This window comes from Somniosus microcephalus, chromosome 5 (genome assembly GCF_052327205.1).
Source record: "Somniosus microcephalus isolate GS21.2 chromosome 5, FLI_Smic_1.0, whole genome shotgun sequence".
NCBI classification, from domain to species: Eukaryota; Metazoa; Chordata; class Chondrichthyes; order Squaliformes; family Somniosidae; genus Somniosus; species Somniosus microcephalus.
The window spans coordinates 117020757-117034595 of record NC_140991.1 but is presented as its reverse complement, the minus strand read 5'-3'; the positions used below and the strand labels follow the sequence as shown (position 1 = coordinate 117034595).

The window sequence follows — 13839 nt, the reverse complement described above, 5'->3', positions numbered from 1 at the left end:
GTCCCGGCAGATTGGAAAACTGCTAATGTAACACCCTTATTTAAGAAGGGAAGTAGACAAAAAGCTGGAAACTATAGACCAGTTAGCCTAACATCTGTGGTTGGCAAAATGTTGGAGTCCATTATTAAGGAAACAGTAACAGAGCATTTGGATAAACATAATTTAATAGGACAGAGTCAGCATGGTTTTACGAAGGGGAAGTCATGTTTGACAAATTTGCTCGAATTCTTTGAGGATGTAACATACAGGGTGGATAAAGGGGAACCAGTGGATGTAGTGTATTTGGACTTCCAAAAGGCATTTGACAAGGTTCCACACAAAAGATTACTGATCAAGATAAAAAATCACGGGATTGGGGGTAATATACTGGCATGGGTGGAAGATTTGCTATCTAACAGAAAACAAAGAGTTGGGATAAATGGTTCGTTCTCGGGCTGGCAATCAGTAACTAGTGGTGTTCCGCAGGGGTCAGTGCTGGGACCCCCAACTCTTTACAATCTATATTAACGATTTGGAGGAAGGGACCGAGTGCAACATATCCAAGTTTGCCGACGATACAAAGATGGGAGGGAAAGCAGTGAGTGAGGAGGACATAAAAAACCTGCAAAAGGACATAGACAGGCTAAGTGAGTGGGCAGAGATTTGGCAGATGCAATATAATGTTGGAAAATGTGAGGTTATGCACTTTGGCAGAAAAAATCAAAGAGCAAGTTATTATCTAAATGGAGAGAAACTGCAAAGTGCTACAGTACAAAGGGATCTGGGGGTCCTGGTGCATGAAACACAAAAAGTTAGTATGCAGGTGCAGCAGGTGATCAGGAAGGCCAATTGAATCTTGGCTTTTATTGCAAGGGGGATGGAGTATAAAAACAGGGAAGTCTTGCTGCAGTTATACAGGGTATTGGTGAGGCCACACCTGGAATACTGCGTGCAGTTTTGGTTTCCATATTTAAGAAAAGATATACTTGCTCTCGAGGCGGTTCAGAGAAGGTTCACTCGGTTGATTCCAGAGATGAGGGGGTTGACGTATGAGGAAAGGTTGAGTAGGTTGGGACTCTACTCATTGGAGTTCAGAAGAATGAGAGGCGATCTTATCGAAACATATAAGATTGTGAGGGGGATTGATCGGGTGGATGCGGTGAGGATGTTTCCACTGATGGGTGAGATTAGAACTAGGGGGCATAATCTTAGAATAAGGGGCTGCCCTTTCAAAACTGAGATGAGGAGAAACTTCTTCACTCAGAGGGTAGTAAATCTAGAGAGCTGTGGAAGCTGCAACATTAAATAAATTTAAAATGGAGATAGACATTTTCCTAGCAGATAAGGGAATTAGGGGTTACGGGGCGAGGGCAGGGAAGTGGACGTGAGTCTAGATTCAGATCAGCCATGATCCTATTGAATGGCGGAGCAGGCCCGAGGGGCCGTATGGCCTACTCCTGCTCCTATTTCTTATGTTCTTAGTTCAAGGGAAGCTAAGGTCCACAAGAAAAATACACGAATACATTTTAAACATACCTGCTGGGCCATTTTGGCCTGGGATCTGGCTCCCGGCAAGTTTTGCCTGAGTGGGGAGCTGGCACTCCTCCCCCCAGCCCCCTGCTCAGGCCTCTAGTTGATATTGCAGATTGGGTCCTGATGGCATCATCGGACCCGATCTGCATATTTAAAGTAGAAACCCACTTCCTTCCTGTGGGATTCCCGCTCGCCTGCTCAAAAGAGCAGGTTAATACGGGGACATGCCAGAAAGGAAGCAGGATCAGTGGGGGTAACTGACACCTGGTGGAGGCAGTTATCATCGGAGCCTTAGAGTGTGGAACAAGGAAAGACATTTTCCTCAAAGGTCTTAACAACAAAGTCATAATCTATGATGGCAACAATGGTTGAACAAATTCTGACAATACATTAAAGGTCCAAACATTATTAGGTGGCATTTCAAGATATATCCAAAAAGATGCAAATTAAAAATATACCATATATAATTAAATAGGGAAGTTAAAAATAGCAAGGAGGGAAAATACAAGTGCTTCAAAAGATTGAAGGAAGCAGGAAATACCATCTTACCTTCTGCTGAGGTGGCTGAGAAAGCAACAAAAATAAGATTTCTAACATAATAAGATATAAAGAAGAGATTCACAGCAACATTGTAAATTTACTTGTAAGAATTAACTTTTGCATGTTTGAAATGTCTTCATGAATGTTTTTGGTAGGAGCCTTGGCTCTGTCTTAGAAACCTCGGACTTGGAAATGTGTTGAATTCCCCAAGCCTGCCAATGCAGAGGCTCAATCAAGCAGACTCCCAGAGTGCATCATTGTTATTCTGAGCATGTCACACTGGTGAGACCAGCTCCCAGAATGTGCATATTACTCCGCTAGGCTGCAACTCACAGTTTAATGACTGACACTCACTCTTTCCTCTAATACTGCACTGGATAGGTAGGGTGGGACTTACAAACAAGAAGTCCAGGTCATATTCAGGTCCTGCTGTGCCTGGCATGGGCTGCTTCATTATCGGAGGAGTTGTGAATGAACACTGTGGAATCACTGACCATCCCACTTAATACAGTGGTAGTATCACACTAGCCAGCAGAGGATCTTCCAGAATTCCCTAGATTCTGGAACGGTCCCCGTGGATTGGGAGGTACCAAACGTAACTGTAGTGTCCGAGGATCAACAATACTCAGACTGCAGGAGAACAATAAAACAGGTATTTACTGAACAGAGAGTAATTCAAGACTGACGTACAGAAGCCTGCTATGGCTTTATATACAGGGGTGGTCACTGCCGGTACTGCAGTATAGAATCAGTTCTTCTCTTAAAGGTACATACACAACAATTCCTCCCATTTTAGATAAACAGTACATAACATTCATTTAACAACTAAATAATAACTAATTACAATTACAATTTTCTCTGTACTATATACATCAACTGAAATAATCATTTATAAGTTCAGTCTTTGAGGAGGCTTCCTGATCCTGACTGGATAGCGCCTTTCTCGAGTATCCTGTTCTTGCGGCGGAGTTGATTCTGGCTCATGGTCATTGGTTGGTTCGTCAGCTTCCAATACCACTGCTTCTGAGGTAGACGCAATCTGTACTTCGGGTTGATTACCAGGTGTACCTGCTCGTGGTATGGGTTTGGCTTGTTCCTGTGACTCTAGAATCTGGTCAGCATGGCGTCTCACGATGCTCTCTCCAACGTCCACTTTGTACATTAGTGGTCCCTGCTGTGTGCATATCGTTCCTGGCTGCCATTTTTCTGTTCGGTAGTTGCGGGCCAAGACTGGTTGCCCTATCTTGAAGCTCCTGGTTGGCTTCTCATTTATGTGCTGGAATTGCTTATCCTCAACATCTCGTCTTATGTTTGGTTTGAGCAAATCCAGGCAACATCTTAGCCTTCGGTTGAAGAACATTATGGCTGGAGCTTGGTTGGTGACTGCATGCGTTGCATTCCGGTAAGCAAACAAGAAATTATCCACCTTGTGTTGTAGTGATATGTCGTCATTATGCATTGCCTTTATTGCCTTTTTAAAGGTCTGAACAAACCTCTCAGCCAATCCATTTGTGGCTGGATGATATGGGGCAGATGTGTAATGCTTCACCCCATTATTCCTCAGAAACCTCCGGAAATCCTCTGACACAAACTGTGGCCCATTGTCGGAGCAAATCTGTTCTGGCAAGCCATTCCTGGTGAAGATGGTCCGTAGGACTGCAATAGTTTTCTCCGTGGTGGTGGAGGACATTTTGATGACCTCTGGCCATTTCGAATGGGCGTCCACAGCGATTAGGAACATTGAGTCCATAAATGGACCAGCAAAATCAATGTGTACCCGTTGCCATGGAGATGAGGGCCACTCCCATGGATGTAGCGGGGCCTGTGGTGGAGCGTTTTGGACCTTCTGGCATCCTGTGCATCTCTTGGTCATATCCTCAATTTCTTTATCGATTCCCGGCCACCACACAAACGCCCTGGCTAGGCTCTTCATTTTTACCCCTCCCAGATGACCCTCATGAAGCTCATTGAGCACTCTATCTCGCAACTTGGGTGGAATTACCACTCGGGATCCACACATCAAGGTCCCCCGGCACACTGACAGCTGTTCTCTCCTTGGCGAGAATGCTGGCAACAGTGAGTCGCCATGTGCTGGCCATCCCTTCACCGTCAAATCATAGACCCGAGAGAGTGTCGGGTCATTTCGGGTTTCCTTCTCTATACTTGAGTTTGTAACAGGTAGACATTCGACTATGGTCGCATGGAATATCTCAACAGGGTCCACTGCAGGTGCTTCCTCTACCGTAGGCAACGGTAGGCGCGACAGCCCATCAGCGTTTCCATGCTGTTTCGTACCCTTGTACTCTATGTTGTACTGATGTGCCCCTAGAAAAAGTGACCATCTTTGCAGCCGTTGCGCCGTCATCACCGGAACGCCCTTCGTTGGGTTAAAAATGGAGACCAGGGGCTGATGATCAGTCAGTAGGGTGAATTTCTGCCCATGCAGATAGTGATTGAACTTCTTCACCCCCCACACCAGGCTGAGGGCCTCCCTGTCAATCTGGGCGTAGTTACGCTCGGCTGAGGTTAACGAGCGCGACGCAAAGGCTATTGGCCTCTCTGAACCGTCAAGGAATTTGTGTGACAGCACCGCTCCGATGCCATAGGGAGACGCATCACATGCTAACCGAATCGGTAGTGTTGGGTTGTAGTGGGCCAATACTTCTTTTGAAGTGATTAGGCATTTACATTTCTGAAAGGCACGCTTACACTCATCACTCCATTTCCATGTTACTCCAGTTTGCAGCAGGGTGTTCAGTAGGTGCAGAATTGTAGATAAATTCGGCAAGAACTTATGGTAGTAGTTCACCAACCCGAGGAACAACCTCAGTTGCGACACATTTTCCGGTGCTGGAGCCTTGACTACAGCCTCAATCTTGTCTGGCGACTTATGTAACCCCTCCTCATCAATCATGTGGCCACAATACCAGATTTGTCTCCTGAAAAACTCGCATTTGGGGCGGTTGGCTCGTAGCCCATATTCCTGTAATCTCGTGAGCACCTGCTCCAGGTTGGCAAGGTGTTCACTGTCATTTTCGCCCGTAACCAGGATGTCGTCCAAATAACACTGGGTCCCCGGGATCCCTTGCCGGACTTGTTCCATCGCCCTCTGCCAAATAGCCGGGGCTGATGCTACCCCGAATACCAGTCGATTGTACTGGTAAAGGCCTTTGTGAGTGTTTATCGTGAGTTATTTCCTAGATGCTTCTTCCACCTCCATTTGTAGATACGCTTGGGCCAGATCAATCTTTGTAAAGCGTTTCCCTCCAGATAGTGAGGCGAAAATATCTTCTATCCGTGGAAGTGGATATTGTACTGTGTGCAGGACTGGGTTCACAGTTACCTTGAAGTCCCCACAGATGCGAACCTTCTTCGGTTCCCCGGGCGTGCTGCTCAATGATTTCTTCATTGCAGGAACGATGGGTGTGGCCCACTCGCTCCAGTCCACCTTGGACAGCACACCCGAACGCTCCAGACTCTCCAGCTCTGCTTCAACGGCTGGGCGGATCGCGTAAGGTACCGGTCTGGCCGTAAAAAATTTTGGGTTTGCGTTATCTTCGATTTTTATCGTTGCCGTTACTCCTTTTAGAGTCCCAAGTCCTTGTTGGAACACCTCTTTCGCATCAGTTAGAATTTTTGACAGTCGCCCAGGTGTGACGTCATCATCCTTTTTATCAGTCACAGTTAGCGCCTGAATGGAATGCCAATCCAATTGTATTTTTCGGATCCATTCACATCCCAATAATGGTGGTCCTCCATCTGGTAGTATATATAGATACAGTTTCTGTGTTTCCTTGCCGTTGTATTCAACTGGCACCCTTATTTTTCCTCTGGGGTAGACTTTTTGCCCCGTGTATGTCTTCAATACAATGGACGTGTCCTTCAAGGGTATGTGTGGGAATAGCCGCTCATAATCTCGTCGATTCATGACAGTTAGGGCTGATCCTGTATCCAATTCCATCTTTACTTGGGACCTTGCTATCATGAGGGTGACCCAAATGGTTCAGTGATCCTCCTTTGCGATCACGTTGTGTAACTTTAGACAACTTAGTCTCCTGCTCCCGGAGTCATTAACACTCCTGATCTTCCGAACTACTGTCTGCCATTTTTTTAACTTTCTTGTACTTTTCCTTAGTAGTTCTTGTAGTGTTGGTTTTCTTTCCCGACCTGCAGACTCTTGCTATATGTCCCATTTTCCCGCATTGCCTGCATACTTTGTCCTTAAACCAGCAGTCCTTCTGATCATGGGTTGTCCTGCCGCAGCAATAGCACTTTTCTGCTCCATACGCCATTTCGTTAGCGCTGTATTCTTGTGGTTTCTGTTGTATTTCCGCAGCTCCCCGTGCTGCTGCTTCATAGGATACTGCCACGCTGAAAGCCTGTTCTAGCGTCAGGTCCTTTTCCGTAAGTAGCCGTTTCTGGGTTCCTTCACTCTGGAGCCCACAGACAAACTTATCCCGTAAGGTGTCTGCCAGTCCTGCTCCGAACTGGCAGTGCTTCGATAACTTGCGTAGTTCCGTAAGATAGTCAGCATTGTTCTCATCTTTGTGCTGGTTTATTTTATGGAACTTGAATCTTTCTGCTATCAGCAGCGGTGTAGGGTTTAGGTGTTCCTGTAAGATATTAACAATCTCTTCAAAACTTTTCTCCATTGGTTTAGCTGGGGTAATTAAATTCCGCAATAGGCCGTACGTTCTCGCGCCCATCAAATTTAATAATACCGACGCCTTCTTTCCATTGGCCACCTCATTGGCATTGCAGTACACTTCAATTCTTTCCACATACGTGGTCCAGTCTTCTACCTCGTTGTCGAAAGCAGTGATACTGCCACCCTTCGGCATCTTGGGTGATTTAAAATGGCGCCTCCCGCGCTTTTTCTTCTTCCCCAATGTAATAAAATGGCGCCTCCCGCGCTTTTCCTTCTTCCCCAATGGAATAAAATGGCGCCTTCCGCGCTTTTCCTTCTTCCCCTTGCTGCCACGCTGCTCCTAGCGTTCTACAGGGTAATGGCGGTGACCCGCGGCTTCGGCGCGTCTCACTTTTCCTTCCCCGCGTTCTATCCTCTCCATGCTGCCCTGTTCTTGAGCACCGACCGCGCCCTGTGCGCTCCACCCTCTCTCTCTTTTCCTCCCAATGACGCTGCACGGCCCCTTTGCAGAGCCGCTCGATCGAGCCCGAGCCCGCCGCAGTCCGGAAGGGTCAGTGCACTACCTGCTACCAGCACGACTTGCTGGAACACCTCGACTGGGGAGCCAGGCCCAGCTCTCCACAGCCTCCCCTGCAACTCTCCGATGGATCCCTGGGCGGTTGCCCGCGGTCGACGCCCGCCGTTCTGACTTCGACCTCCAAGAAGCTTCTCTTCAGGGAAAAGATCCCCGTGAGGTGATGCAGTACTGCAGGTGAGTTCAAACCTGCCCATCGCCAGTGTAGTGTCCGAGGATCAATAATACTCGGACTGCAGGAGAACAATAAAACAGGTATTTACTGAACAGAGAGTAATTCAAGACTGACGTACAGAAGCCTGCTATGGCTTTATATACAGGGGTGGTCACTGCCGGTACTGCAGTATAGAATCAGTTCTTCTCTTAAAGGTACATACACAACAGTAACATGGAGGAGGATAGAATTGTGGGGTGGGTGGGGTGGGGGGCGAGGAGGTGCTCAGTTTCTTTGATGTTGTTTGATCTGAGACTTCATGAAGGCTTGAGTCTTGAGGGATTCCAGGGTTACGCCCACCCAACTGTACACTGCTATGCCCCCACCTTTCATGGGTTTACCCTGCAGGTGGGACAGGGCATACACAGACATGGTGATGGAAGAGTCTGGATGTTGGCTAACAGGTTTCTGTGGGTATCACTGTGTCAGGCTGTTGCTTACCTAGTCTGTGGGACAGCTCTCCCACTTGGGCATTGGTGAGGAGGACTTTGCAGAGTTGGTTGGACTGAGATTGCCTTAGTGTTATTCTGATACTACAGATTTCAATCAGAAGAAAATTGTAATTGTTTACACTGGGTGGCTTGCTAGGCCAATACAGCAGTCATTAATGGTCAGCTCTATAGGTGGGACTTGAGTCTCATATAGTGCAGACTGAATGGGTTTGAAAGGCTCCCTGAAAGGCATTATTGAAGCAGTTGGTTATTTATGACAATTCGCAAGCTTTCAGTTATTTTTCTGGTGCTACTTCACAAATTACCAGATTTATTGAATTCAGTTTTGCAACTTGCCATGGTCGATATTTAACTCTTGACCTCTCAGTTGCAGTTCCAGTACCATAACCACGGGGCCAACATGCACAGAATCCTCACATCTGTCATGTAGTTTCCTTTCAGTGGCCATGAGCTCTCTGGCAAGAGAGCATAGCAGTTACATTGCAGTGGAGGAGAAAGAGGAGATGGCAGCTTGGGAGCACAAACCGCATAAGAGGTGCACGTAGATGCTATCTTGGGGGAATAATTTGCCATGTTGAAAATCAGCTCTCTGGGTTTGGCAGAGAGCAGTGATTGAGGAGGCTCAGGTTTAGTAGGAATAATTATCTGTACATGGCTATTTGTAGAAGGCAGAATACGATGAAAAGTGCTGTACAAATGCAAGTCTGTCTTTCTTACTTATTGAACTAGCCATTTGGGGCATGTTGGGCTGGTTCTTGCGAGTCGCCAATAGAAACGGAAGAGAATCTATGTTAGAATTCTGCCTGCAAGATGCCCCTTCTTACAGTCATTGCACAGATGTACAATGTGTGCTGTGGTCATGTGTTGCACTGTCCATGTGTGACTGAATGTGTAAGGGGAGAAAAAATAATTGCGACGTTGTTACTTGGGCTCCAACTTGTGGATCCCTTGGGTTTCTTCTTGGCCCACTCCCTCAATATTCTCTGGCCCAAGATGTCCAGCATAGTGTCTTTATAATGTTAAAGGGTTTGAGTTTCTTCCATGTGTTATGCTTACTTTGTCCTGTGAGAAGAGCACTGCCAAGACATTTGAAGATTGAAAAGCACATTGAGTGACACTCAAGTGTATACCCTGTTCCCCAGCTTGTGTGACTAAATGTTATTCACAGAATATTGGGTGGAAGTTGATCTTGACAGATCTCTGCCTGTTCTGCAGCCAAATGCTATTTCATCATCTGTTCCCTTGCTTATTTGTTGTTGGCCACAGCAGTAATTCATTGGGCTGCCACCTCCCAAGCAGAGCACACGTCCCCTGTAAGAGGATGCCCTGGAGACTAAAACAGGACAACCCTCCTTCCGTGCAGAAACATCTCCAACAGAGCATGTGGAATGGGAGGATCCATGATGTTCCCCGGCCATCTTCAGTTTTCCTCAGTAAAACTTTCTGACCAGCAATATCGTAAAAATAAATCCCTTTAAAATAGCAACAGGAAAGCCTTTCAGAGCTGAGGCTGTACTTAATTTTGTGACCCCTCCCACTGGAATTTCAGTCTGGGCTGGAAGCTCACTATAACTCGGCCATTGATGATGTCAGGACGTGCAAAGCTTACCCTATCGAGGCAATGGAAAAGACTGCAAGAAGGTCAACAAAGATTTCAGGACATCAATCTAATATAATACGAATGTGTCCTCTCAGTTTAATATGTATGTAAAAAGGAAAATTAAAAAGGGTGAGTAAAAAAGTTAAGTAAACCAAAACTAAGAGCTCACTCCAAAATATTTCAAAATTTAATAAGCAAAGTTTAACCTTACAGATTGTACATGGTATAAATTGTAATTTTCCTTTTTGCATCTCCATGGAAAGTTTACTTTCTAGCTGTCTGTTATTTTGTTTAAAAAGAACTTCAATCTGATGGAATGTGGAGCGAACAATGCCCCAAGAGTTTCCTCATAACAACAAGTAACCCATTTATTATATTCAAAAATAAATCTCTCAAATGAGAAACAGTTCGATTTAGGTATATTAAACATAATTACAGAGATTTCAGTTAGAAATGTTCTCTTCTTGCTGGATGTAAGTGAAACAAACCACAACTGTGGGCGTTTGCTGACTCTTGTGGGATTCGGGATTAGATACATCATTAATCCAAACTTGTAAACTTCCTTTCTAAGCTTTCCTTTCAAATGGTATTTTTTATTCTCAAGCAGCTATATTTTGATAGTGTCTCACAATGGATGTACATTGCACCTTCTTGCGTGTTGAAAGCAGTAACACAAAATCCATTCGTTGGAGTAAGACGGGTGTAGTCAGCAATATATTTGCTCTACTAAACAGTTTACGAGAATGTAAAGCCCTGTGTAATTGTAAATGTCGTGCTTAACATACTCTCCTTTTGATAGGCTCTGAGCATCTCCAGAATGATCATGGTGTGACTGTGGATTATAACACTGCTGATCCATTGATCCGCTGGGACTCTTATGAGACCCTTACCGCTGATGGGGAAGGTAAGGCAGGCGTATTGCATTCAATCTTCTTTGGATTATTGAGTTTTTTTGTTTTAAGTTTGTTCTCATAAAAGGAGGGATGTTAATGCATTGGAATAGTATCCATTTTGGGTACTCATGTCCCAGTGTGTACTTCCAAGTCAGTTATAATGTAGTTTATTATAGAATAAAGTTCCCTACATTTTGCCCCAATAATATGCCTCAGAGCAGCACTCCCTCCTGCAGCTGTGTGATGTGTTTCCATTTCTTACACCATAATAAGAGTGAGATTGCTAATTTAGTGCCGTCGGCCAATGCTCACTAGGAACTGGATTGAACATTCCCAAACTCGCTTTATATAAAACCCTTGCAGGTAGACGTCCAACAAAGGAGACTTTCATCCCATCAGTCTTTGCTCAGGTGAAAGGCCAGTGCCTGACTTACTGCACCACTGACTCTGGCATATCTGATCATAGTGCAGGTAAAATTGTAGATGTGCTTGGTAAAACTATTATCCACAGCTTCCTCCTGAATAGTATAAACCAAGTTCTCTATTACTCTGTATTGTGTATCCTTCTCATGCAAGTGTGAGAAATCTAATATAATTAATTTATATTGTGTGGTATATTGTAAAACTCCCTTCTACGCATCCCTCCTCTGCATGGAAATCTTTAAGGAATGAGTTCCTATTGTGATATTCTCTGAAGTGGCTACGCTACACCTTTCTTGGCACTTCTAAGGCCTTGTCGTTGTTAAAGAAAATTCAAACCTAAGGAATAACCAGTGTAAAATTTTAAATAAATACTGATAAAGTTGTGAAAATAAATTTGTATGGAAAAGTTAATTAAATTAAGGAAAGTACTGAAATTCTAATCTGGTTTCTAAGGAATACTTGTATTTATAAATCATCTTATCATGTCATGAAGCTTCACATAATGAATCACTTTGTGGAGTGCAGTAACTTAGGTCGGCAAATGTGTCAGCCATTGTGCAGCAGCAACAATACTGCTAACCTCCAACATGTGTGTCCCTTCAAGAGGAAACACCTTAAAACAAATGATCAGGACAAAGATGAACCAAAATGAAACAAAAGTAGGTGTGCAGAATAAATTAGAATGAATGAAATGTAGGGCAGGGGTTGCTTCCACTTGAACTAAAAGGTGGTGGACATTGAGGGCTAGCTTTTTCTCCATAGCGATCTTACTGCTGACGTACACTGGGACCACACTTCTGCTTGCCAATCTAAACGTGCCATGTGACCCGATCCTGTTTTCCTGGGTCAGAGTAATTTTAAAAGTGTCAGTGGGCTCCCACTGCTTTTGTGCCCTCTATTGAACGCTCCACTATGTGGGGGCAGGGTGAGAGAATCCATTGCTGCTCTAGCTTTAAACTGGCCACAGCAGCTTAAATGGGACATGTTAGCCATTTTGTGCTTAAAACATTTTGGGCCACTACAGTGTCTAAGGTTCTTCATGGCATTGAGATTTCATAATTTACAGATTTTACAGTTGAGGTGTTAATGGTTGGAATCTGACAAAGGAGAATCCAATTCTTTTTTGCACGAAGGGAAGGAGGCCCCTGAAGGGCATGATCTCGATCCAGTAGAAGGAGGTGGCCTTGGCAGTGAGTGTCACCTCTAGCAACCAGTGCACAATTCCTTAATGCAAGAAGTTCAATGACCTCACCAGGTTAGGCAAGGTAATAAGAGGAAATTAGAACTTGAGCCATTGCAGTGTCAGATTTCCACCCACCTTAACCTCCATGTCTTGAACTCCATGTGCTACTTCCCTGAAATATGTATGAAAGACAACAAAACCATTTCTTCACCTGCAGGTGTTCTTTCATTTACAGACTGACATGTAGGGAAGCAGTGAAAGACTCATAGGATATGATTGTTTGTTCCACCTCTTAAGGAATGCTTTCTGGCACCTGGACTGCATTCCATAAGATGGCACCCAGAGAGCCTTCACACACTACTTTCTTCTTAAAGAAGAAAGAGGCCCACAACCAAAGTCAATGAAGTGCAACCTCAGTCCCCGAAAACTCCGGCTGGAAAGCAACATCCAGCTGCCTCAGAACTGGGGAGGAGTAGGAGGTTAGGATTGAAAGGGAGCACTACTGTAGACAACAAGAACAGGCACAAAGATAAAAAAGCAGTTGGAAGGCACACGGATTTGTATTCATGAAAATGTTTTTATCACTGATGGGATATGTGTGGAATGATTCAGAGCAGGAAAATGCCTGCCAGGAAGAGCAGTGGAATATTTTCTAAATGGCATCCTTGTAATGTGCAGCCAGCCTTCCAGGCAACTGACTAGTAGTGATATTTTAGCTATTGCACACTACAGGGAGAACAGTAACAAGCTTAATTGTAATTTCATTGCATCATAACCTCATCACCGAAGCGCACAACTGCTGCCAAATGAGCGTGTATATAGAATCCAGAAAGACACAGGAAAAAGTAGGTCTTCCTGACCATTAGTCTCAGATAATGCTGCAGATACAATTAGATGTGGCCACTGAATACATAAAATCTGCACTACAGAGCTAGAAGCGGAAAATTAATATGAAAACAGCCATAGTGGCATAATTTACGCATACTTTTTCAGAAGTTCCTAATGTAATTCAGATGCATTAGTAAGTGGCCAGAAGAATAAGAAATGGCTGAAAATTCCCGGCAGTTAAATGGATGCAGAAGTGATCTAAAAAAAAGCACTTACTTATCTAGAACTTAGTTCATCCTCTACATAATAACATAAGAAATAGGAACAGGAGTAGGCCATTCGGCCCCTCGCGCCTGCTCCACCATTCATTAAGATCATGGCTGATCATCTACCTCAACTCCACTTTCCTGCACTATCCCCATATCATTTGATTCCCTTAATATCCAAAAATCTATCGATCTCTGTCTTGAATATACTCAATGACTGAGCATCCACAGCCCTCTGGGGTAGAGAATTCCAAAGATTCACCACCCTCTGAGTGAAGAAATTTCTCCTCATCTCAGTCCTAAATGGCCGACCCCTTATTCTGAGACTGTGACCCCTGGTTCTAGACACCCCAGCCAGGGGAAACATCCTCCCTGCATCTACCCTGTCAAGCCCTTTTGTATGTTTCAATGAGATCACCTCTCATTCTTCTAAACTCCAGAGAATATAGGCCTAGCCTGCTCAATCTCTCCCCATAGGACAATCCCTCCATCACAGGAACTAGTCTGGTGAACCTTCATTGCACTTCCTCTATGGCAAGTATATCCTTCCTTGGGTAAGGAGGCCAAAACTGTACACAATACTCCAGGTGTGGTCTCACCAGGGCCCTATATAATTGCAGTAAGACATCGTGGGAGGAAAATTGGGTTCGTTTGTACCCCCGGGGGGTGCTAACGGGGCGCAACGCCGCTAACACCTCTGTGAAAT

The 13839-nt window shown here is 44.8% G+C and overlaps 1 protein-coding gene across 10 annotated transcripts in view; it reads left to right on the top strand.

Annotated features, from left to right (window-relative positions):
• Window positions 1-13839, top strand: part of tns3 (tensin 3) — a 532570-nt gene that overhangs the window by 392203 nt on the left and 126528 nt on the right. For all 10 annotated transcript variants that reach the window (XM_085988093.1, XM_085988094.1, XM_085988102.1 and 7 more), the window contains one exon: window positions 10340-10444. In XM_085988093.1, coding sequence (XP_085844219.1) covers window positions 10340-10444 — 105 coding nt within the window. The remainder of the gene's footprint in view (window positions 1-10339; window positions 10445-13839) is intronic.